Below are 22,748 nucleotides of genomic sequence, written 5' to 3' on the forward strand. Positions count from 1 at the left end.
ATCGAGCCTCGGGACGCCTCGGGACGACGTATATGCTGTGCTTTGCGTCCGACATATCCACTACATCCCTCTACAACGAGCATGTATATGAACAAGCGGCTTGGCTGCCGCTAAAGACTCACATCGAAATTGTCCCTTTGGCCACGCCTCTTCTCGTTTGTACCCGCTCTCAGCCACCTTCGATCTTACAGACCCCGCCTCTTACAGCCTCTAGTCGACTCTGAGATTCCGTGCTTCCTATCGAATAGCTGCTGGCGTTGTCGGAAGCAATGATCCTACATGCGGCTATGAGCCACTTGTCCGGTCTTCATAACTAAACATCTGAGAATAAATCCGTCGAGACATCCTCCTCATTCTCTACCAAGAATGTTTTCAACATGACGACATTGGTTTCAACTTCATCCAGCTGTATACTCATCCTACGTTTCGACCAGATAAGCCAAATTTCATAGCGATAATGCAGCCAGCACTTCGACCCCTGGCTCCGGCGCCTCCTGGTGGGCATCGAGAGCCAAGTGGAGGCGAACGGCGCAAACGAAAGAAAAAGACACGACTGGCCTGCAACCATTGTCGTCTGAAGCGTGTTGGTGTAAGTAAATACGAGCAGTTTTTGGTGCTAGCATCACCATACCTTAGCGCCCTCGTGGTACACGCGGTCTGGAATATCACACCAAGAGCTAACGAGTATGGAAAGTGCGACGGCGCCCGCCCGGCATGCTCTCGATGCGTAAAGGCTTGCGTGCCTTGTGCTTATTTATCAGAAGACGCAGATGCCACCCCTACAATGGCACTAAAGAGTGAGGTTGAAACCCTCCGACGGCTGTTGCAAGATCATGCCGGGTTTGTTGAGAGCATCCGCAATGCACCAGATGACGAGGCACTGAGCATCGTTCGACGATTGCGAATGACAGAGAATGTATCTGCCATGCTGTCATCGTATGGAGGTCGAATTGGTTGCACAACTCAGATATCCGAGCATGCTTCGGCACGGGCAGCCATACCATCAACAGAGTCAGGCATCGAGTTTGAGCTGGTAATGCTCCACCCAACAGCTTACCCAGCTCTGACACCGCTGTCTTCGTCATCAATAGCTTCAGCAACTCTTACAAGAGAACCTGCCCTTCTGAGCACCATCGCATCGTCCAGCAACGTTTCACCGTTACCCCTCGAGCCACACACATTTTGTGATCCTCGTCTTGAGTACCTCTCCGTAAAGTACTGGACGAGGGTACCCATCGATGACCGTCTTGCAGCTCAAGCTGTTTCACATTTCGTACAAGTCGATCACCCTGTGCTCGGTTTCTTCGATGCCGATCTTTTCCTTCGCGATCTTGTCGAGCAACGTTTGAACTTCTGCTCGTCCTTCCTATTCAGCTCCGTCATGTCGTTCGCCTGCGTAGGTCTATGTGTGCTACAGTATTCAAGGACGCATGTTGACCAGCGCAGCAATCTTACGGTATGATCGACCAACGAACAACGCTATTCGCTGTCGCTTTCATGGAAGAAGCTCTCAAGCTATGGCCCGCCGAGCGCTCGAGCGATTCGACCGTAACGCTGGCGGCTCTGAACTGCCTCGCTCTAGCCACTGGTTGGGATGGCAGGAGTGAGCTTGGAAATCACCAGCTGGTTGCAGACGCTCGCGCGATGGCTACCAGGATGCACAGGCTCGATGTGCCACCCACTGATGAGCTAATCGCTCACTTTCAACAATTACACGGAGACATACTACGAGACCGAGCTCACGTAGCATGGGGCAGCTATGGCTGGCAATCGTAGGCGAGCAGAAATCCAAGGTCATTAGACTGCACTCTCACTCGTTTAGGTTACGTGCCAGCTTCTTTGCGAAGCCTCCGATTAGATATCCTCCGAATCTCCCTATCCCGGGCGACAACCTCGATATCCTCGCTGCTCCTGCCAGCTCTGGATCTACAAATCCATCACCGACGCACCTTGACCATATCTTCGCTGCTCTGAGCAAGTTCTGGGTCATTGTGCAAGAGATCTTTGCTGTCTACAATATGCAAGACGATGCGCCACTGGTCGAACGTGTCATACCAGCTTTTGCTGAGGCGAAATACCAGAAGCTATTGGCTTGGGCAGACACGCTTCATACAGAGCTAGGCAACAGCAAAGACAGTACTGCCCACGCACATATCTTCCAGTACAAATTTGCGTGATCTCTGTAACGTGTATAGCTAATCTGTTCACAGCGCCATCTATCATACGACTATACTCAACCTCTTTCGCCCGTTCCTCGATCCACCGAATGTTATACACTTGCGCTCGTTCTCTTCGGCTGACGGTACCTCGCGCGCAGTCTTTTCAGCCTCGGTTAAACAGTTGAAGCGCCTCATGTACAACTATCGCACACATGTTCCTCGACACATGGCGCAAAGCAGCATGTTCAACGCTGCAGTTCTTCACATCAGCAGCATCGTTGTCAAACAAGCCGCTATAGACCCGTCTTGGAGGTTTTTCTTTCGCCTCTGTTTCGACTACTGGAAAGACGTACACGTCTGTTACCGTGTTTTCGCGGGTGTAGTGCCTGCTCACTTGTCTCTCGCGCTACAATGTGGAGCCATAACCGTGCAGGAGGCCAGGCTCATGAACCAGGAGTTTCAGGCAGCGGGCAGGCATCACAGAGTTGCTGACGAGGTGCTGACGGACTCATATATCGATTTTGAGAAGGCGATCAGAAAGGAAGATGGGGCTACCATGCATGAGCTTACTGAGAGGTTCAAAGAGTTGATGATGTTTCAAGACTTCACGCAGGAGTATGCAGAAGTATGAGCCTCTTCAATATTCGCTGTTGACATCCAGAAGGCTTCCAGATAATCTACTAGCAAACTAGGCCATACTCATCGAGTTTCTGAATTCTTCGATTTCTCCTGTCGTGGCCTGAGAAGCTCCATGTCAGGTTTTGTAGCACTAGGTGCAAGAACGAGAAACGACTGACAAACGCGGTTGAAGCACAGAAGTTGGCCTGTAAGCCAAGCCCGCGGAGCCCTTGACCGTTGAGCTACTCACGCACGGGGTAACCTGTGGTGACCTTGGTATACAAGGGACTTCCGTGACACGCAACGGCCACTCCAACGTCTAATCAAATTCGGTTCAACCTTCGATAAACAATGACATTTGCTGAACAACCGACCATCTGCCAATAACGGCATTATTACTTTTATCGCGCCGTAGCTCCTCGTACACGGCCTTGCTCGAATCAGCCTGCAAGCACCATATCTACATGGCGCCATCTCGGAGATACATCTACTTTGTATGAAACCGCCTGGCACCTTACGGACACGAAGGTATCACGGATCAGCTGTGCGCGTATTACAGTGCTTAGGCCCCAAGACCCGGGTTCAGTCGGAGACGCAGTCTAGAAGCGCGCAATTGAAACGCGTGCCAGCAAGAGTCTTGTATAAAAAGCCAGATACCTAGCCAAAGATTCGGGACAAGGGAAAAACCACAGCAAACGCACAAAAGGAAACGCCTAGACTGCATCAGCCTTGAAGCTCGCGTACAAGATGCACATCACCAACCCCATCCTTGCAATCGTCGCAGCCGCATCCCTCACGAGAGCTCTCCCGAGCTCAAGCACACCACCAAAAAGCAACCCGATCAAGTCACAAGACATCGTCGCAACACTAGCCGGCACATATACCCTTGTCAACACCAGCAGGTTCATACACGCTCCTATCCTTTTTGCGACACCTGTCTAACCAACGTAGCACCCTGAATGATGTTCCTGTTCCGGATGCTGCCTACGGCGCCGCCCCAGTCGGCATCCTCACCTACTCGAAATCCGGCTACATGTCCGCAACCATAACCGCGACGGAACCCCAGCTACAGCCTAATCTGACCTTTCCCTTCCAAGCCAGTGACCTAGACTCAGACTGGGCGCTCATCGGCAAGCATAGCATTGGTTACGCGGGGCCGTTTAGAGTGAACGAGGCACTTCCTGCGAACAAGACCAGTGGGCAGGTTTTCCATGGGCCACTGGTAGTGGCAAATGTGCCGACTTGGGTGGGTACGGAACAAAAGAGGAACTATACGGTTGTGAGAGAGGGGAGGGATACGCTGTTGAGGATCGGGAGTGAGAGAGGCGGAGGACACAAGGGTGTGCTTTGGTGGAAGAGGATTGACTGACGGATGAAGCGGTTTTGGCGGCGTACGTATGGGTACGTAGAGTTTCGTTTTTTTTTTTGTTTTTTTTTTAATTACTTCTATAGCTTTACAACAATAACTACCATCGGTCTCTGACACCCAAACATTCAAATGCCCCGTAACAAGAGAAACGGAATCCACACGTCTTACATCCCATCTACAGCCAAGTTCTCGAAACCATCCATCCAAACCCGCACAGCTGCCTCAGTATATTGCTTCTCGACCCGCTCCAAAAAGCCCTCCTCCGGCAACTCAGGCTCCAACACCTTCCCCAGCTCCACCTTCAGCATCTCCTCCGTTGCCTTGCACCCCTTGGCCAGCAAAAACTTGACATTTCCCAGCTCCAAGTGCATCTCCGGAATGGCACTGAGCAGCCGCTTCAAGAAACCCTGCATATCCCCGCCTTCATACAGCGCCGCAAACCCCGCTTGATACAGATGGCTCTTGCTCGTGTACTTTGCATCCGGATTCCCCGCCTCGGCCAGCGCAGCCGCGTACACACTGCGGTAGTGGGGCGCGCGCCAGCAGAGAAAGGGGGTCTTGAAGAGGGCGTCGGCGTGCACGTCGCGCTCGAGGAAGTGTGGCACCGCGGCGTGTCCAACGCAGCGCGGCATCGCGAGCGAGCCGTCCCAGTCTAGGATGCCGGTTATGGCTCCGCTGCCGTCTACGAGGATATTCTGCGTGTCTAGGTCAGAGTGTCGCAGCGCAAAGGTCGACTTCGACGTGGAGTGGAAGACGGGGTGTGTGAAGATCATGTCCAGCAGCTTGTTGGTGCCGATTGCTTCTACTTGCGTGGCTGTGAGCTTGCGGTTCGCGGCTGGTGGTGCGAGCTCGTTGTCTCCTCGTGCGTGCTGGATGTAGGCTTGCGTCGAGGGGAACGGTCCGCGCTCGATTGAGTCGTAGGTGTCATAGTAGGGCCAGACGTAGTATTTGTTGACTGGGAGACGCTCGGCTTCGATATTCTCGTAGTCCTCGAAGTCCGGGGCCCTTACATTGTACATTGGCATACCGATCTGGTCGAAATGCAGCTTGTTCAATTCTGTCATGTGGCATGCCAGAGAGCGTAGGAAAGTCAGGCGCTTCAACTCCGTCTCAATAGTTGGAACCTCGCAGTGCTGTTCGAACCACAGTTCATTTGCTGAGCTGCCAGGAAGTTCCTTCATAACGATGTATGGGAAACCGTACTTGTTGTCGAGAGTAGCCGAGTAGTCCACCACCCAGGGAGAAGGAATATCCGTCTCCATGGTGAGAAGACGCATAGTCTCCACTTCTTGAGTGAGCATGTAATTATCCTCTGCAGTCCAGCGTTCTGGTGTGCCGTGGCCAGGGATCTTGACAACCCAGCCAACAGCCTTCTTTGTATAGGGGTGCAGTGTCTTCAGCATGATAACGAAATGGTAAGAGCCCTGTTCGTAGGATGTAATGACAAGAGGAGACTTTTCATCGTATCCCTGTCCAGAAAGAGCTGAGCGGACAATCTCTTTAATCTTGGTCGGCTCAACCTTGGTAATGATGTCCCATTGACAACGGTCTGAGAAGTCCTCTTTTTCATCTTCCTCTACATTAACCTCGATACTAGAGCTCAGGTCATGGTGCCAAGGCCAAAGTTTAGCCTTGAGCTTATAGAAAACTTGCGCAAGTATCTGTCGGCCATCTTTCGATTCTTTATTGGCCATTGTGTCGGATCTCTCGGAACGGTTGACTGGTATGATGTTTATCACAGTTTCTTTTAAATTGATGACTGTAGAAACCTTAGGCAGTGAGGATGGCTGTGTAGAGTTGTGTAACGGCGTTGTGGTGGTTGTTTGAGCTAGAAGCGCTATCTTGATCGAAGCTGCGTTGTTTGAAGAGAGGTCCTCAATAATCTCACCGTCGTTGGGTAAGACTGATACAGTAGATATGGAGTCAGAGTAGCGTGCGTTTAGGGTAGTGTTGATGCAGTCTTCTGATACTAATTCAGACACACCAGTGTGATGAGAAGTCTTGAGAGTGGTAGTAGTGACGACTGAAAGATTGTTCTGTGAGAATTCGATAGGAGGGATAGTGAAGTCAGAAGTTTTGATCGCAGAAGCTGTTGGCTCTGGGTCAGCGCAGCGACAAGATGCACCAGCTGTCTTGCTCCACTGTTTCTCGAGCTCCAGTTTTGTTTCGGAGAGGATTTCATTTGACTTCTTTGTAGAGCGTTGCGACAAAGAGATGTCCTTGTTCGCAGCTTGCGCTTTGTTGATGTCGTTGTTGGAATCGCGCGTTGCTGCCTTGGAACCGAAGTGACCGAATGCCATTATGTGCTATATGATGCAACTATGGTAGGTGCCAATATATAGGGGCTTTGTAGTTGAGGTTTCATCAATCACTGGGTTATGAAAAGGGAAGTGTGGAGGAGGACAGAAGCTTATTTGACGTGGGTGGCTCGAACGTGGGTGAAAGAAAAACAAACTACCTCACACCCAGCCTATACTGTTGACTTTGCACTTTCACACGCCAGATGTATAAGACAAAGTTTCCTAATGCTGAAGTATCGCAGCACAGCACGTATGGAGACAACACTGTATGGAAATAATACAGTGTACGATGTAAGATTGGCTAGAAGGTAGAGCCTGCATTGATATTAGCCTGTCATATGCCCATTCGCAGGTACAAGGATAGCCATATATTGTAGGCAAGGTTCATTATACACCATCAGAGGTCTGAGAAAGCAGGCTTTCACCACCCATCCCTAACACTCCAAAATGTGTCAGTTCCTGCACCGAAGTATCCTGCTAAGAGATCACTCCAAAATAGCCAGTCAATACATTCAACCCTTCTCGAGTTTCCGATCCTAGTCATGGCGACAGATATTACCAAGACTGGGCAGTACCAAGTCATGGATCCTGACGAAGTCATCGTTGGGTTCGAAGGTTTGATCAAAGTCATGCATGTGCTGTATGGACCTAACTTCGTCGGCGCAAACTTCTCGCCAAAGTGTTGCAACGTTCGCACGGGCGAGAAGATGGAAAAGAATGTGCATCACTGTACACACAATGATATCCAGGGACATGCTATAACGAAGCAATGTTTCTTGAAAGGTCATCAGTCGTACTGCTGTGAGTGGATGGAAATTGATGGCCATCGCGTTCGCTGCGGTGTCCGCCTTAAGGTCGAGTCAGGAGGCTGTGGTACGCACAGGTCAAAGTTAATGGAGCACAGTAACAACCTTCTACTCAAGAATCTCATCGCTGGTAAGCTAGATTCAATTACCTGGAGGCAACTGAGCGATCCAGTGAAAATGGCACAGAATGAGGCCAATGCCGCCCAGGGCCGTGTCATGAACGACACCAAACTGACGATCCTGGCACAGCATAGCGAAAAAATCGAGGAGTTGGATGCTGTCGGGTTCCTACCACAAGCAGATCACAGAACCTACAGCATTCACATCGCCTTCAACGAGAACAAGATCCAGCGAGACCGCACGGCAGTAGAAGAGCGCAGACTGAGAGCAGCCGAAAGGAAGTCTGGCCTCACCGTAAACCTCAAAAGAGCGGCTTCAAACATCAAAGAGGCCATGACATCCGAGCATCCGAACCGCAAAACCGCCGAAGTCGAGAAAAAAGGCCTCCAGGCAAGCTCCCGTGTCAAGAAGTGCAGTCGACCAGACCCTTCTGTCTTCAAGAACAAGCGGGGTGGTAAGAAAGTCTCGGACTTGCCCAGCTAGGAGAAGATACGCACCTGAACGAAAGTGGCTTCAATTCGTCTCCACTGTCTCGCGGTGCCTTGTATCCCAAGACGACTACTGACAAGATACTTCTGACCTATCAAACGTCAATGAATCTTCATTTGCGGACATCTTATTGCTTTTATCAAGCTGAAAAGGGGACATTTGCTTATTCATCACCAATGAGCATAATGTCGGGCTTTGTGTATGGATGGCGCTCCATCTGTTAGTATAGATTTTTTTGATTCCCTTCATGATCAATGAAAACTGCCTGAGAAGTTGTTTTTGAGCGGTCCTTTGTTCGTTATCGACGTTTGTGCAGACGTGCATTGTTATGCACAGTCTTTGAGCACTCGCGCCCTGATTTGATTCAGTGCTAGCCATATGTCTCGGGTATTCAGCGCCTTCTGAAAGCCTTAAGTAATGCAATCTGGCACTGTTCCAATTGTGACGTCTGACAAAGGTCTGGTGATAGGTGATTGGAACTGCGAGCTGGAAAGCTGCACACTCTCAACTACACTGTATCGGCAGATATAGATCGATAGTATTCTCGTACATACAGAAGGGTATTGCTGTGCTTCATGTTTTGCAGATCTCCTATCTTGTCGATGTTCCTCTCTTTATTTGTTCGCTCAATCTCCGGCAATGAAGAACCTTACAGCAAGCACCACATAGTCTTCCTTGAATACACCCTGTCTCTCTCCCTTGACTTGTCTGAGAACACCCCTCTCGTCGCGCTTGTCTTCGCTCTCAGCGAACGCGACAACACAATCATCATTTAGCGGCGGGTTTCCTACTGTCTTGAGGCGGTCAGGGCTTCGTGGCGGCTTGGTTGGTGATCGATGGGAAGCCTTGCGTTTCTTTGATTCGGGCGAGACTGGCGTCTGGAGCATAACAAGGCCTGTGCGTTGAGGCGTCGACGTTGGGAAGGACGATTTCGTGGGTGATGGTGTTTGCAACTTATGTGGCGATGCTGTTGGGATTGTACGCTCGGGAGATCCGTCGAGCTGTGGAATCTGGTCCAAGATCGAAATTGTGGTCACAGCTTCTCCGAATACTCTTTCTGGCAAAGGAGAGGAAGGCACACTCGAAAGCGGAGATGACTCGCCTGGGTCTGCCTGGGGAATTGGTGAGCCGACTTGGGTTGATAGCATGATCGATGGAATAGACATTATGTTTGCTAGCTTGATAGGTGATCCGGAACGCCTTATTTTGGCTGCTTCCCGTATAACTTCCTCCGGGTCATCTAGGAGGAAAGTGGCTGCTTTAGGGCCCTGTATGCCAGAAAACGCATTCCGAGACAGAGTACGGCGTTTTGCCACAGTAGACCGGTCTGCAGATGTGGTCGTCAGTGTTTTCAGGAATGCAGCCGTCGGTGTTGGGGTGAACGTGGTAGTCGGTAACAGTACAGACACAAATGGAGCGATCATGTCTGGAACGTCGATCTTGGAATTAGCCGGGAGAATCTTGTTCTCCGGACCCTGATGCTTTCGTAGGTATGGGAGCGATACACCGATTGGTTGTTTGGCTTGACCGTCCTGGATGTTGTTTGATTGCTGTCCACGGGCGCACTGCTCGATCCGATCCGAACGCAACTTGTTAGGGAAGCTCATTCGAGGACGCCTGCTACGTGAAACACCATGCTTCCACGGATAAGACCCAGCTTTTAGCTCATGGTGCTCCGAACCAAGTGCTTCATTTCCTTCCCTGATAATGGCTTCGTCTGAGCAGTCGTGGTTCACAATAAGATGTTGAGCGACCTTCCATCGATGGTCCACTACCGTCTTTCCATTCAGCCCTGTGATTACAAGACGATTCACTATTACACGTGGACGAGAAGCCCTCAGATCGATCAATGTCATGTCTTCAGTTGGCGATGCACCTTGTTTGGGTTTCGATGTAACAGCGAACATTGCTGTTGGCGGAAGTGGTCCGGACGACTGCCACACCATTGGCGGGGGCGTTGACGGCACTGCATACCGTGCGGGTCGTTGGTATCCGAAAAAGGGTGATGTGTGGGGTGGACAATTCGGCAACCTGTTTAGACCTGAAGAGTAGGATTCCAGCAAATTCTGTTGTGGGAGGTACGTGGAGTAATAATCGGGTCTTGTCGTTGCATTTGATGGACCCATGGTAGCAGGGTGCATCCACGCTGTAGAGGCCACATATGAAACAGGAGAACTTGAAGTGGTAGTATAGACCGGTGCCTCGACTCCACTAGGTAAAGAGAGCTGTGGAAGATAGGCGCGATAATCGCCGAAAGCTTGCATCGCAGCGCTCGAGTCTGGAGTAGAAGTGATGAAAGATAAGCCACCAAACGCTTCGCATCTACTCGTAGTATCGAAGGACGGCACCTCAAGTGGGTTCGGATGCATGGAATTTGTGAGTGGAACGCTTGTTTGACAGTTCGGCGATGAAAAGCGGTACTCCTGGAACATGCGGGATGCGTCGCTGTTCCAGTCCTGTGCTTTCGAGCTTTCGCGCTTCGTCTCGTAAGTGCGGTAACAGTCAGTCAGAGGCAACGGCTCTTTGTGTCCATCGCTGCGGTGCTCCGGTGATGGGCACCGTGGGCTCACTCTATCTGTGACTGAAGCTAGGTCATTCCGGGACATAGCACCCTTTGGCGGAGACAGGTAAGGTATCTGCATACCCGGAAACAGACCCTCAGAGTCTGGATTGTGCAATATGGGTTGCGAAACCATCACCATCGGAGAAAGTGCTCGACGCTTGTTCGGGCGCTCCCACAGTGTATCGTTGTCTTTTTCTGCGTTTGCGCATGCGTCTGCGTCTGCATCGACCAAGTCTGGAGTCTCCTTGGCGTATTGAGTACGGTCAATTTCGAATGTGGCGACTTTGTTCTTAGGTCTGGTTCCGGTTCGCACGGTGTAGTCCGAATCCTTGAGTCTCTGTGGGCTCTTCAAATAGTTGATGCCGGCGGTGAGTTTGCTGCCTATACCAGCCGTAATGACAACGTCCACGACTCCGAGCTTTCTACCGCCAGGCTTCTGCATATCTTTGACGGTTTCCGGCATTTGCATGTTTGCCAATGCGCTCAAGAATTCAGCAGACGGTGGCGATTGGCCGCCTTTGTTGGTACCTCGCCCTTCAGATTCTTTCCGCAACGCATCACTGATCTGCGTCCAGCGCTCTGACGGAGTGATGGTTTTGCGGAACCGTCTCGTTCCACCATCAGCAGTCGTATACGGTGGCAGTATGACCCACGGCCTCTCCGCAAGGAAGTCCACCCTGGAGCCGGCGAAGACCTGATGAAGCGACTTGGCACCTGATCGTATGTCGTTGGTATGGACTAGAGAGCAGGTTGAGAGCTGACCATTAAAGAATACTTCAATCTTTAGGTGGGTCTTGCATGAAAGACCAGAGACGAAAGACTTATCGGAGAGCTTGACGTGCAGGGAGAGCGCTTGTGGGCGACTGTCTTCTGACGCGATAGACCTATAAGAGCTAGCATACAGCCCTGAGGGTTGGATGAAGCCGCCGTCGGCCTGGACCTGCATGAAGGGCGCGTTTCCCAGCCAGTTCAGCTCATAGCCGTCTGGATCACCAGGGAAGAACACGCGCTTCTCATCAAGGAGAAAACTGCGCGACAGCTTCTTCTCAGCAGCCTCACACTGTCGCTTAGCCACTTCACCCTTCCTGAGGACAATGTTGCTGGTAATTGTCTCGGCCAGGGGCATGGAGCCCAGACGGACGGTGATGCTGCGAGCATGGTACGTTGGCATGCTAAACGAAGGTGAAAGAATGCTTGGAAGTAATCGATATGCTGAATGATGCTGTTGTGCACGCACCGAAACGAAGTATGACGGCTGCCAGCGAAAGAGCGCATCCGTCCGACGTGTAGAGAAATTGGCGAAGCTTTTCTCGCGACACGATATTGCTAATGCTACTGTGCGGCAGCCGAGTGCGTGATCGCGTGACGTAGCGTGTGTTCGTTTGGGCAAGAGCAAACGGACGCGAATTACGGAAGATCGCAGGCAGCTCCAGCAGAATCCATGAAGACCACAAGTTTGCTGCCAGGTACTGAAAGACCATAATGCTTTGGGCTATGAGGTATTGTTTGTCGTCAGTTGCTGTTTTAATTTCCATGTGGATGTGATGCTCTGCTTGGTCAAGAACGCAGTGCTCAGATGTAGCGAGTTCTTTTGTAACAGTCTTCCTGGAGTTTTATGGTCCAATTCCTGCAGTATTCACAGTTCAATCTCTCCGCCAGACTCAATGAAGCCCTGTCCTCTTCTCTCTCCGTCCGTCCCGTTAACACCCCAGTCATCTGTTATAATTCCGATAGGGGGGCCACCAAGAACATCACCCAACTCGCCTATTGTCTTTTCGTAGATATTGCCCATATTGCGCTCCTCCCATTCTTCATCCTCTTCCTCATCCTCATTGTCCTCGAAGCCTTCAAACACCACGGTTCCTTGATCGCCTGGAGCTTGTCTCTTCTGGTCACCATCGGGGTCGGCATCCATGGCTTCATCCTCGTCCTCAACGTCTCCCACAACGCTCTCTCCACTTAGTACACGCACCACATTCAACCGTGTGCGATCGACAATGCCTTTCAGTCGCACCTTATCTGTTGTAGCTACCGACCGGCCTGCTTCGAACCCAGGTAGCGCCTCGCCAGTCGAAGAGTTGTGACCCGCAAGGAGGGATGAGAAAGCGAAGTCGAGCTTCGACAGGAGCCGAAATGTGGCTTGGGTGGAGCGTGTCGTGCTATGGAACTGCGATAGGTAGTCGGCCGTGAGCACAGCGATGTTGAGGAGATAGGGAATTTGCAGATTTGCTGTGAAGACAGACACATCAGCCACAGCTGCCATAAGAGCACAAGGTGAATGAATACATACGTGACCCTGACACCCACACAACATCTACCAGGCCATCTAGGTCCTTTGCAACCTCCCAAAAGGCGCGATACCCCTCTTCTTGCCCCATCAATGCTGGGGTCTTCCTGTTTGTGACACGATTGTCCACTCGTTTCTGGATTCGGTTCACCCCATAGTCCAGGTATCTGATGAGCTCACTTTCTTTGGTACCACCAGGCGGCAATGGATGTCTTCGTGGCTGGGGCAAAGGTGATGAGTGTTGCGAGGTTGCAACGGACGAGGCAGGCGGTGTCGGCATTTCAGCGCGGATAGGGCTCGTTATCGAAGCCATTATGGGGGCTGGCGAATGTGATGTAATCGAAGCGTGAAGGTGTTCGAGCGGTCAGGGTGGGATGTAGAGGATGGTTGTTCATGAGTAAGCAACAGCGTGTAGCTATCATTCCTACACCAGAGTCTTAAAGACCCTATACTTAATATGCTGCGATGCCAAAGTTTCTTCAATAGCTACGTTAACCGACGCCCCCGTTTGCTGCATCACAGAGAGTTGATGGGCAGATGACGTCTGGGAGAGAACGGGAACTTCGGCCGTGCGCTAGTGCGCAGCCGCGGCATGAGAGCTGTTCTTTGCTTTCTCGAGTAAACTACAACATTGAACTTGACCAAAGAGTTCTCTTCTGCATCGCTAAGGTCCTTGAGGACCTCCAAATCCTGATCTAATGCTCAAAGTCTAGTTGCACATACAACACGTTTGATGAACTCAGTCTTAGTCTGGCTTGGAGCGACACCTTCAGGTGCCGGCAAAACGCAATAGATGCCAATATCGTAGTACCAAACTCATCTCTACGAACGATGGCTTTGGCATGCACAAACGACTCTGATACGATCACAAAACAAGAATATTGGCGCTTGAAGTCGATAGAGGTGAGTAGGTTTGCTAAGAAGAAGCAGTCAATAGCACTACACTGTGAATCTAATGGAGAGTTCGAGCTTCATGTTCAGGTTAGAGGTTCAAACATCAGATCTCGCATGCGTCAGCTCAAGGGAAGCCCATGCTAAGAAAATACACTTTTCATAGGTATGCAACGGCAGGTCTATCGAGGTTTCATCAATCATCAGGAGCAGACTATGCCTAACTACCTAGCTCGGCATGCATGAACCACCAAGGTACTCAGATATTCGATAGCGATGCAATGCAATGCATCCTTTGCATCTCGCGTGCCATCAAGCTTACGCTCTAGTATCGGCGGCCATAGCTCTCCTCCTGTTCTCCTGAACCACCACCGTAGCCACCTCCCTCTTGCCTACGGTTGCCAAACTCGTCATCGTCGCGGCGGCGGCCGTAGTTCTCTTCGCCGAAGCCTCTCTGGCGGGGTTCATCGTCGCTACCAAAACCTCCAGGCATCCTGTCGTCGCCGAAAGACTCTTCACCACCTTGGCGACGTCCACCGTAACCTGAGGGCTCTTCACGGCCGTAACCCGAGCTTTCTTGCTGGCGGCCGTAGCTACCTCCGTAGCTAGGCTCTTCCTGGCGGCCATAGCCGGAGCTCTCTTGCTGACGACCGTATCCAGAGGCTTCTTGACGACCATAACCAGAACTTCCTGGACGTCCACCGTAATCGCCCTGGTTCTCTTCACCATATCGGCGCTCCTGTCCATAGCCGCCGGCATCGTGAGACTGTCCATAGCCGCCAGAGTGACGCTTGGGGGACGGGCTCTTGCTCTTCTTGCGCCTATGCTCCTGCTCACGAGATCGTGAGCGTCGCCTGCGCTCGCCGGAACCTGAACGACGCTTGTCAGCATCGTCATCCGAGTCTTCATCCCCACTACCGAACTTCTGCTTGTTTCTCTTCTTCTCTTCCTTCTCTTGCCTCTTGCGTTCCTTCTTCTGGCGTTTCTCGTACGAGTCTTCGTCGCCAGAATCGTCGTCATCGGAATCGTCTTTCTTGGATTTGTGGGACTTACTACGTCGCCTGGCCAGGAATTAGCAATGGTCGAATGGAAACAGAGGAATCAACTTACTCCTTCTCCTCGTTGTAGTACTCTCCTTGGCGATCAAAGCCTTCACGGCGCTCCTCAGACTGCCACTCATTGCCACTCTGAACATGACGCTCCTCGCGGCGTTCGTAGCCGCCACCGCTGTAGCTTGAGGTTTCGACCTTCTGCTGGTAGCTGTATGAACCACCCTGCTGGTCCTGTTCCTGGCGAGAGTACTCCTCACGGCGCCCGCCACTAGGGTACTGGGTTTCCTGGTATTGAGCTTGGCCATAACGCTCGGTGTCGCCATACGACGCCTTCTGGTGGTGTCCAGACTCGGAGTATGACTGAGTGTAGGAACCATCCTGACCATAGTTCTGGTTGCTGCTGCTCTTCTTTTCTCCACCGCCAAAAGCATCACCAAGGAGGGAGCCGCCGACACCAGAGACAAGACCACCAACAAGACCACCCAGAGCGCCACCACCAGCAGCTTCACTGGCAAGCTTAGCAACGTGATCAGTGGCTTGCTGGATGGGCACCTGGTTAGACCCTTTGCCGCTCTTGGCATTGCCAAAGTCGTTGGCCATGCCCAGGGGCTTGCCACATCCGTGACCCTTGTCTTCAACGCCGGGCTTGTGGTTGTCTCCGTTCTGCACGCCACGGCGGCTCAGCTTTTCACGCAGATCATCTTTGCCGCGCTCAGAGTTGCTGTCCCACCAGCTCTTCACAGTGCCGTACATAATGTTGCGGCACTGGTCGGACCCACGAACGTTTCCGCGCAGGCAAGCAGGGTGGTGGAAAACACCGTCAATGATGCGGCTAATCGTCTCCTCTGGATCAGCTTGGCCGTCCCAGCACTCGACAACTTGTGGTACTGCCCAGGTGAGGACTGCAGAGGCAACCTTGCCTGCAGGCTCGTTCAGCAAGTTGGAGAAGTGGTCTTTGGACAACATGGAGTGAGTTGGATCACTGGAGTCGTCGTCATTGAAGACGATGTGCTGCTTCTCGCGAGAGCTTGCAATGACCTCGGACGAACCTTCCTCGAGCTCAGTCTTGACCTGGCTCAAGATGGGAAGCACGTAGGGAGCGAGCAGGCTGAAGACGAAGATGGATACTTGATCCTGGACTTGCTCAATGAGCTCGGGCAGTACAGGAATCTGCTCAACAAACTCATTAATAGCCTGCATGATCTCGTCATGGAACTCCATGATCGGGTAGATCTGCTTCACCATCTCACCAACCTGCTCAGTGAAAGCCTCGGGCTCCTTGGGCGTGACATGCAAGTTTCCCATAGCAGCAGCGTTGGCGTTCTGCTCAAGCTCATCTGCTTTGCCAGACTGGTCCTTGCCACCGAAGATGCCGTCAGGAAGTTGGCTGAGCAGGTCCTTGATTTTGCTCTTGTTCTTCGTCCTGTCGGCGTTTGTGATAGCACCTTCAAGCTCTTGAAGCTCAGACTGGGTGGTCTTGTCGCTGATCTCACCGCACACCGAGTGCAAAAAGTCAACGCCACCAAAGGTGCCGGTGACGATTGGATAAACTTCTTTGCGAGCTTCATGGACTTGAACAAGAGTGTTGCGTCCGACGTGAGGGAAGATGTCCCGCTCTCCCATCTCGATCAAAGCAAGTTCTGTGTAGTTCGAGTGCGCAGAGTAGTCTTCCAAGCAATGAGTCGCCGTGCCGAGCAGACGAAGAGCCTCGTAGAAGTCGGGGCCACGTCCACCAGAGCGACGACCGAGGTCAATGCAGCGCCTGAGCAGATCGCGGACCATACCGGCCGACGTAGTGATACCCAGATCCTCAGACGCAATGTAGTTCTTGAGACCGGTGCGTTCGTCGACGCTCAGCTCGCGGCGCTCGTCGACAGGTCCTCGCAGGCGGCGGTCGTAGTCGCGGGCATCGAGATTGTCGGCGTAGTCTTTGGGGTTCTATAGGGTGTCAGCCTTCAGGTTTGTCGGCTTGTCAGCTTGCTAATTGACTTACGTCAATGTGTTCCTCAGGGCGGTAACAGCCCAGCCTGTCTCTGGTGACCTCGAACTCCTTGGTGCCATAGCCGAAGCTCAAGAAGCCCAGCACCCAGAGCAGAATGCGGATAGCCTCAGCAGACACCATCTTGACAGTACCCACATCAACAGCTTGTGAATAATCTCGAAGCCAGTTTCCGAAGTAGACTCGCTTTACGTCCATCTTACTGAACTTCTTACCCGTACGACTCGAGATGAGCAGGGTGAGTAGAGTGTCTTCAATATCTCCATGGCGCCAGTTCTGCCCTTCAACAGCACTCATGCTTGCGATGTTGCCAGCACCGAAGGCTTGTGTTGGGCGGGCCCAGAAGACGAGGAGGAGAAGGCATGGCAGCCAGATGTCGCTGAACTGCAGCTTCGGCGGCATCTTGCTTGTTGTATGAATGTGGTGGAATACGAATAGGATGCGTAGAGGTTTTTGAGAGAAAGTCGTTCAGGATGTCGGTGAGCTTGCTTCGTTGTTAGCGCCAAGGGTTTCAGCTCCAGGCTGTGATAGCGGGGCATTGCACTGACGTCACGTGGGGTTTCAGCTGCGATCTACAGGAGAAATGCTTGACTAGAAGCTTCTTCGACGCGCCGCTGGCTTCAGAGGCCTTGAGATTCTGGAAATTCATTGCAGAGTCGTGAAAGGCTCTACCTTCTCCAGCTTTCGCGGAAAGCGGAACGGGACGTCAGACGCGTCTGGTCAGTTTGGACCCTGAACTCGAAGACGCGATCAAAATCTTGCCCACTAGCAACGCGCCAGTGCTAACGCAACCGACTACGAGTCTGTAGTGATGCACGATTCAAGTCTCAAGTCGGGAAAATTGCAAGACATAAAAGTTTTTGTGTTTGTGTTGATAGCCAATGTATGTAGTTGTGGGAATAGTGATCCTTGAACAATACAACTACTAGGTGGAACGAGTCTTTCAAACCACTGCGTACTAAGGTTGCTCAGCTAAGTCTTAACGTACGATTCAGACGGCTTGTAACTGTTAGTGAAATCATCAGTAAGCGATGACGAGACCAAGAGTGTCGTAAGCGAGCTACTATCATGATACGGCGGAGGAATGCGTATCGTCTGCAAGGGGTTGGAGCGCTCAATACGCCATCACCACTGTGATGGTAAACGGGAACTGCGGAATCATACGGGCAGGACGCGTCAAGAGCAATCGACAAGACAATCAGATAAAAACTGTTGGTAGAGTATATTGCGCTAGTCAATGGTGGTACAGCCGGCGAGGCGAGGAGCCAAGCCGGATACTGACTTTGACATGATTGTCACACTCGCACACAGCAACAAGAGGAACTGATCCGGCCACTGCTCTCGTTCCATTTCAAAGATTGTGTAGCATCGACGTGGTCTGACTTGCTCACTCCCGCTGTCAGTAACGCTGAGACTAGAGTCCCCTGCAAGATCCCGTCAACTGACAGAATGGTGACCAGGACGCTAACCCACGTTGCCCTAACGGTTTCTTATTGCCTACGGGGATACTCTTTCTGCTGATGTATTGCTCATGTCGTGAGACACACGTCCTGCGTTGTAACAGTTGCTCAGAGTGGGCTGGTGTAACCAAAGAGACGCGACGCTAGGGTAGATACATTTTGACAGCGGTGCACAGCATCCAGAAGAGGTGAGTGACATCCACAAATTGGACAGATTCAGTGCCCCACATGTCCCCATTGCAGCAGGTAGGGCTGTACCTGTCAATCGCGTGTGGTCGCTTGCTTGGATGTGTCCATGCCGCGCAACAGACCCTATAGTCTTGCTTCGATTGTTCAAACAAGGAATGTCCAAAAGCTTGGGTAGACAAATTCGTCTTCGAAGATGCGCCTGACCTGTTCTAGGACAAATGACTCCACCTTTCCTACGTTCTTGAGCACCTGTTTACCGCTGCCTTGACCCCCGATCTCGCTCTCCACTTTGATGTTCTCGAGCAGACCGCCAATCTTCAGTCGCTGCGCAAGGGTTGACCCATGTCCCTGCGAATCTGCTTGGAGAGATTCGCGGCCGACCAGCGCATCTGCATCGTCGGGTGAGAGGAAGCAAAAGTGAGCTCTCTTCTTGATGTACGCAAGAATAGCAACACCGTCGAATGTAAGCCCAGTGATGTTGAGCTTCAGCGGAATGCCTACGAAGCTTGGCATCGGGTAGTCCAAGAGAATCTCAGCGGTTAATGACATCTTGATATCTCCAGAGTACTGCACATGTGTCACAACCTGAAGGTCTTCGGGGCTTTTCTCCTGCATGCGGGGTGGTGACGCCGATGGGGTTCTTTCGTAGTCTTGCTGTGAAGATGAGCCAGTGGATTCGGCAAGGGAGTTTCTCCTTTCGTCGTCGTACTTATGCTGCGATGAGGGTCGGGTGCTGGGATCTGGATTCGATTGTGGCGTCAACGTCAACGAGTTCATTGAAGCAGCATGATGAAGACGCTTGTTGGTTGGTGTCCTAGGCCGACCATAAGGATTGTCAAGCCAGCCCTGGATCTGTGCACCAGCTACAGCGGCTAAGGGTGTCGTGGCACCAGAGAGACCTGCACTCAAGGGCAGGTGGAAATAGTTGAGGTTGGAAGTACCGCCGGGTATGCCTGGGGTAGAGACTCGTGGAAACCCTAACTGTTCATTGGGGTGTCGAAACACAGTTGGTCTTCCGTTGAGATAAGATGGCGCTGTGCTTGGTTGTCTGGAACTTCGGTCTTCGGTGTGAGAGGCCTCTTTGTTTGCATCTCTCATTCGCCGGTCCTTTGTCGAATGCTTCGGTTGTTGATTAGAGACTTCACCGACGTCATTCGGGTTATCAACGGCATCAACGGCACCTTCCTCATCAGAGCAGTCCTCGTCTTCTTCGTAGAAATCTGGCAGGGGGTCGCAGATGTCCTTGATCTCGATCCCTGGAGGCACGCTGCCAAAGTCGAACGAGTGAACATGGACAGAGCGGATGAACCTCGGCAACGTCACCTGTTGAAATCTGTCGTGAATGAACGCACGTATCTTTTCTGCGCGAGCGGAGCCATCTGCACCGCCCGTAATCGTGTCCCAGTTGATATTGATTGACATTGCTGCAGACACAGCGCGTTGGGTTTAAACGAAGAAGAAACGCGCCCATCTGTCGCCCAATGGGGCAGCGACCACCGAAGGCAGGAAAATTGACAACCGACTGGCCGACCACAGAGCACCAAGCCCAGCGCTTGCCCATCGCACCATTCGACAAGGCCCATGTTATGCAACAGATGTGACTATGCACCTATATCTGCATAAACTCCCTGTTCAACATTTTCCTCTCTGCCAATGTCGTAACCTGACCCGCGACCTGCACGTGCATCGTGTCTTGACTACGCGGAAGAACGCAGAGCCTGGTGTTATGCGTGAAGTGGTATTATAGAAACGATGTCTATACCACGGCGCAGCGCAGATGGAGCCGCATTGCGTCTTTGCGTGGCTCTTGTCTCGACGCCCATGCTGCAGATCATCGTTGAAGAACCTACCAGATGAGGTAATGTAGATGACTGAGCAAGGGAAAGAGCCTAAGCTCGGGCTCGGCCTGGCGGCAGAAGACGTATGCTGCATTATCCAAACGGCCGTATATTGTTTCATCGAGCCAATCAGCACTGCCCAACAATTGCAAGCCCTTTCAACTGCACAATCTTCGTTGTGTTAGGCAAGAGAATTCAGTTCACTGTAGATTTACAATCAGACTTGTTTACCATTCTCTACAATAGGCATTCCTGAGCACCACGTTCTGTCTACACAGAGGTTGGGAAAGCCTGTCAAAACTGTCAAAACTGCATGAGGCCGAATCGAGAAGCTTGTGCATATCGACTCCGCATATATCTCATTCTCGGCTACGTGGCGATCATTCCAGTCCTGTATACAACAACCGCCACGCCGCAGAACCACATGAAAGCCCAAACGCCCTTGCTACTTTAGGCCCAGCCCCGAGAAGGGTGGCTTGAAAAGAAGGGCAATGGCTAGCCTTATTGCTTGGCGTTGAGGGGCACCGGAAAGGACTGAGAGGCAGGTTCGGCTCGTTCCACTTCGGTACGTAAGGGCGCTGCAAGTTTTTCTCGTCACTCTTCGGACCGAGCTTAAAATGCTAGTTACTGCCTGAAGTAGGATGGATGCAACTCATACAGTCTGCATTAGCACGTGAAATCAAGCGACACGTGCCTAACTCGGGTGATGCTGTCAGACAAGGTGTTCTGGCCGATGTCAACGAACGACTGGGTTCGCGGTGCCAAAACAGTGGATGCCGGGCGTGGTTTCGGGGTCTTGCTTGTGATGACTGCACTTGTCGTACACAACCCGGAGGGGCGTGAGTAACATCGGTTGGCGAAAAACGGTGGTGCATACTGTACGGCAGATCAGCTTTGCTTGATTGGTCTTGACTTTACATTCCGCGGGTTGGCGCGATGCACAGGCGAGTTCAACGGTCGAGGTATGATGGCGGCCCAGGTCCAGAGCGGTCAAGCTCCTTCTTGGGCGCGCTTGAATTAATTGACTTGCTTGGGCTCGAAAGACTTGCTCGTCTCGTGGCTTCCTATAGCTGGAGACGACAGATAAAGATATGGTGATAAAAATGGTGAAGCGGTAAAGGAAAGGGACTTGTGGCGTCCTCTGTCTGCGCGTAGCGCGACCAAAGAAATTAAGAGAGCCCTATAACCAAGTCGAGGGAAGGAGAACTGTAAAAGTCATACAGGGTAGGGAGTGCCACGCAACACCGACCTGTATTCCAAACGCCGGACTCGCAATGTCCAAGGTCCAAGTTGTCCCAAATGCCCATTGAACGCCAATACTTTTGTTCCCGTGACGCCGTGAAATGCAGCCTGTGGCTAGAGCGTTAAGCTAGAAGCTCAGTGTACCCAGGAAAAAGACGTCGAGCGACGCATGCACGAATGAACAGCGTGCGCAGTGACAACAGACGGTGGTCTGAGTGTCACCGGCCATCATGGGGTATCGCCTGGATAAACGCGGTGGTAGGATGCTGCAGGAGGGCTTGTCAGACACGTGTGACGCGGGGAAGGGCCGGACGAAGGGTTCGTACCTCTACGGGTCACAGCTATCACACTTCTCGTCGTGCTTGACCGTCTTGACATTCGAGACGCCGCAGTTTGCACTTCTTGATGCAGCGCATGGGGCCTCGTCTATCGTCGAGTGGCCGCAGCCGTACTTGTGTACGACCTTTGTGCACATGTTGGCGGAAATAGGCGAGGACGCAAGCAAGGCGCGTTGCGTTGCACGGCGGGAGGGGGGGCGCCTTGTGCGGGCGGCGCTGAGGGTCGTGGGAGGAGGACAGCGGGGGTGGAGTGGAGGGGGGGCGCGCCGATTGGTGGGACAGCAGCAGGACCGCAGGGGAGCTCCTTCTGAGTTGGTCGCAGACGGAAGGCACCCGTGGGCGCTGGGACAGGACAGTGACGGAGCTCGGCTCGACGAAATGGAGAAATGGAGAATTGGAGAATTGGTGGATGCTTGGGTGCTGGCGGGTGCTGGCGTGTGCTGGCGGGCGGCTGGTGGGCGGCTGGTGGGTGCTGGCGGGCGTCTGGCGGGCGTCTGGCAGGAGATGGGATGGGAACTTCAAGAAGGGCAAGCAGCGGGATGTGGAGCAGCAAGTCAAGGTAGCTCGCCAGCTAAATGGGCAGCCGAGCAGAGCAATGACAACAGAAGCGTGCCGGGAGAGGATGGTACGATCGTTCCAAAGGGGGCAGCCGGGGCAGCAGGAGAGTTTTATAAGACAAACATCGCAGCGTGCCGGACTGACGGTACCTCTGGACAGACGTTAGATTACTGCCGCTGCCCGTTTGCAACGAGAGTGCGACAGTCGTGTACAGCCGTTGGCTCCGTCCGGAAAGGCAAGGACTGAGGTACATAGCGGAGCCTTAGCCTTTCACGCCTATGCAGCAGGGATCGCAGCCGGCCAGGGTCACCCTGCCTGCGCAACAGCGTCTGCTGCACGCCCACGCTGCCCAATCGCAGTATCTGGACGGCGAGAGACCCTCTGTCTTTCGACGTCCGCCGTGCTGCGCGCTGCTTGCTGCTCCCTCGTACCGCGTCCGCGCCCCTCGCTCGCAGCGAACCTCGACCGTC

The 22,748-nt window shown here is 52.5% G+C and overlaps 9 protein-coding genes across 9 annotated transcripts, besides 4 other annotated features; 4 read left to right on the top strand and 5 right to left on the bottom strand.

Moving 5' to 3' along the window:
* Positions 1–784: 784 nt before the first annotated feature.
* Positions 785–2,790, top strand: EKO05_0003682 (uncharacterized protein; the record flags this gene model as incomplete). The annotated part of the gene is made up of 4 exons (XM_038938471.1): positions 785–1,396; positions 1,447–1,772; positions 1,823–2,161; positions 2,211–2,790. 4 exons carry the CDS (start codon positions 785–787, stop codon positions 2,788–2,790), a joined length of 1,857 nt encoding a protein of 618 aa, XP_038800595.1.
* A 734-nt stretch (positions 2,791–3,524) lies between these two features.
* Positions 3,525–4,146, top strand: EKO05_0003683 (uncharacterized protein; the record flags this gene model as incomplete). Its single annotated transcript, XM_038938230.1, has 2 exons — positions 3,525–3,679; positions 3,729–4,146. 2 exons carry the CDS (start codon positions 3,525–3,527, stop codon positions 4,144–4,146), a joined length of 573 nt encoding a protein of 190 aa, XP_038800594.1.
* A 47-nt stretch (positions 4,147–4,193) lies between these two features.
* Positions 4,194–4,215: a tandem repeat.
* Positions 4,216–4,310: 95 nt separating this feature from the next.
* On the bottom strand, positions 4,311–6,446 carry EKO05_0003684 (uncharacterized protein; the record flags this gene model as incomplete). The annotated part of the gene is made up of 1 exon (XM_038945298.1): positions 4,311–6,446. The coding sequence occupies one exon, from the start codon at positions 6,444–6,446 to the stop codon at positions 4,311–4,313; it is 2,136 nt and encodes a 711-aa protein (XP_038800593.1).
* Positions 6,447–6,988: 542 nt separating this feature from the next.
* EKO05_0003685 (uncharacterized protein) lies at positions 6,989–7,855 on the top strand (the record flags this gene model as incomplete). Its single annotated transcript, XM_038945297.1, has 1 exon — positions 6,989–7,855. One exon carries the CDS (start codon positions 6,989–6,991, stop codon positions 7,853–7,855), a length of 867 nt encoding a protein of 288 aa, XP_038800592.1.
* A 632-nt stretch (positions 7,856–8,487) lies between these two features.
* EKO05_0003686 (uncharacterized protein) lies at positions 8,488–11,595 on the bottom strand (the record flags this gene model as incomplete). The annotated part of the gene is made up of 1 exon (XM_038945296.1): positions 8,488–11,595. One exon carries the CDS (start codon positions 11,593–11,595, stop codon positions 8,488–8,490), a length of 3,108 nt encoding a protein of 1,035 aa, XP_038800591.1.
* Positions 10,619–10,650: a tandem repeat.
* Positions 11,596–12,060: 465 nt separating the features above from the next.
* EKO05_0003687 (uncharacterized protein) lies at positions 12,061–13,024 on the bottom strand (the record flags this gene model as incomplete). Its single annotated transcript, XM_038938505.1, has 2 exons — positions 12,061–12,653; positions 12,715–13,024. 2 exons carry the CDS (start codon positions 13,022–13,024, stop codon positions 12,061–12,063), a joined length of 903 nt encoding a protein of 300 aa, XP_038800590.1.
* Positions 12,223–12,257: a tandem repeat.
* Positions 12,258–12,264: a tandem repeat.
* A 903-nt stretch (positions 13,025–13,927) lies between the features above and the next one.
* Positions 13,928–17,055, bottom strand: EKO05_0003688 (uncharacterized protein; the record flags this gene model as incomplete). The annotated part of the gene is made up of 3 exons (XM_038938447.1): positions 13,928–14,663; positions 14,713–16,592; positions 16,648–17,055. 3 exons carry the CDS (start codon positions 17,053–17,055, stop codon positions 13,928–13,930), a joined length of 3,024 nt encoding a protein of 1,007 aa, XP_038800589.1.
* Positions 17,056–18,446: 1,391 nt separating this feature from the next.
* On the bottom strand, positions 18,447–19,724 carry EKO05_0003689 (Mitochondrial distribution and morphology protein 12; the record flags this gene model as incomplete). Its single annotated transcript, XM_038945295.1, has 1 exon — positions 18,447–19,724. The coding sequence occupies one exon, from the start codon at positions 19,722–19,724 to the stop codon at positions 18,447–18,449; it is 1,278 nt and encodes a 425-aa protein (XP_038800588.1).
* Positions 19,725–21,612: 1,888 nt separating this feature from the next.
* Positions 21,613–22,524, top strand: EKO05_0003690 (uncharacterized protein; the record flags this gene model as incomplete). The annotated part of the gene is made up of 1 exon (XM_038945294.1): positions 21,613–22,524. The coding sequence occupies one exon, from the start codon at positions 21,613–21,615 to the stop codon at positions 22,522–22,524; it is 912 nt and encodes a 303-aa protein (XP_038800587.1).
* Positions 22,525–22,748: the final 224 nt, after the last annotated feature.

Source organism: Ascochyta rabiei, chromosome 5 (assembly GCF_004011695.2).
Source record: "Ascochyta rabiei chromosome 5, complete sequence".
NCBI lineage: Eukaryota > Fungi > Ascomycota > Dothideomycetes > Pleosporales > Didymellaceae > Ascochyta > Ascochyta rabiei.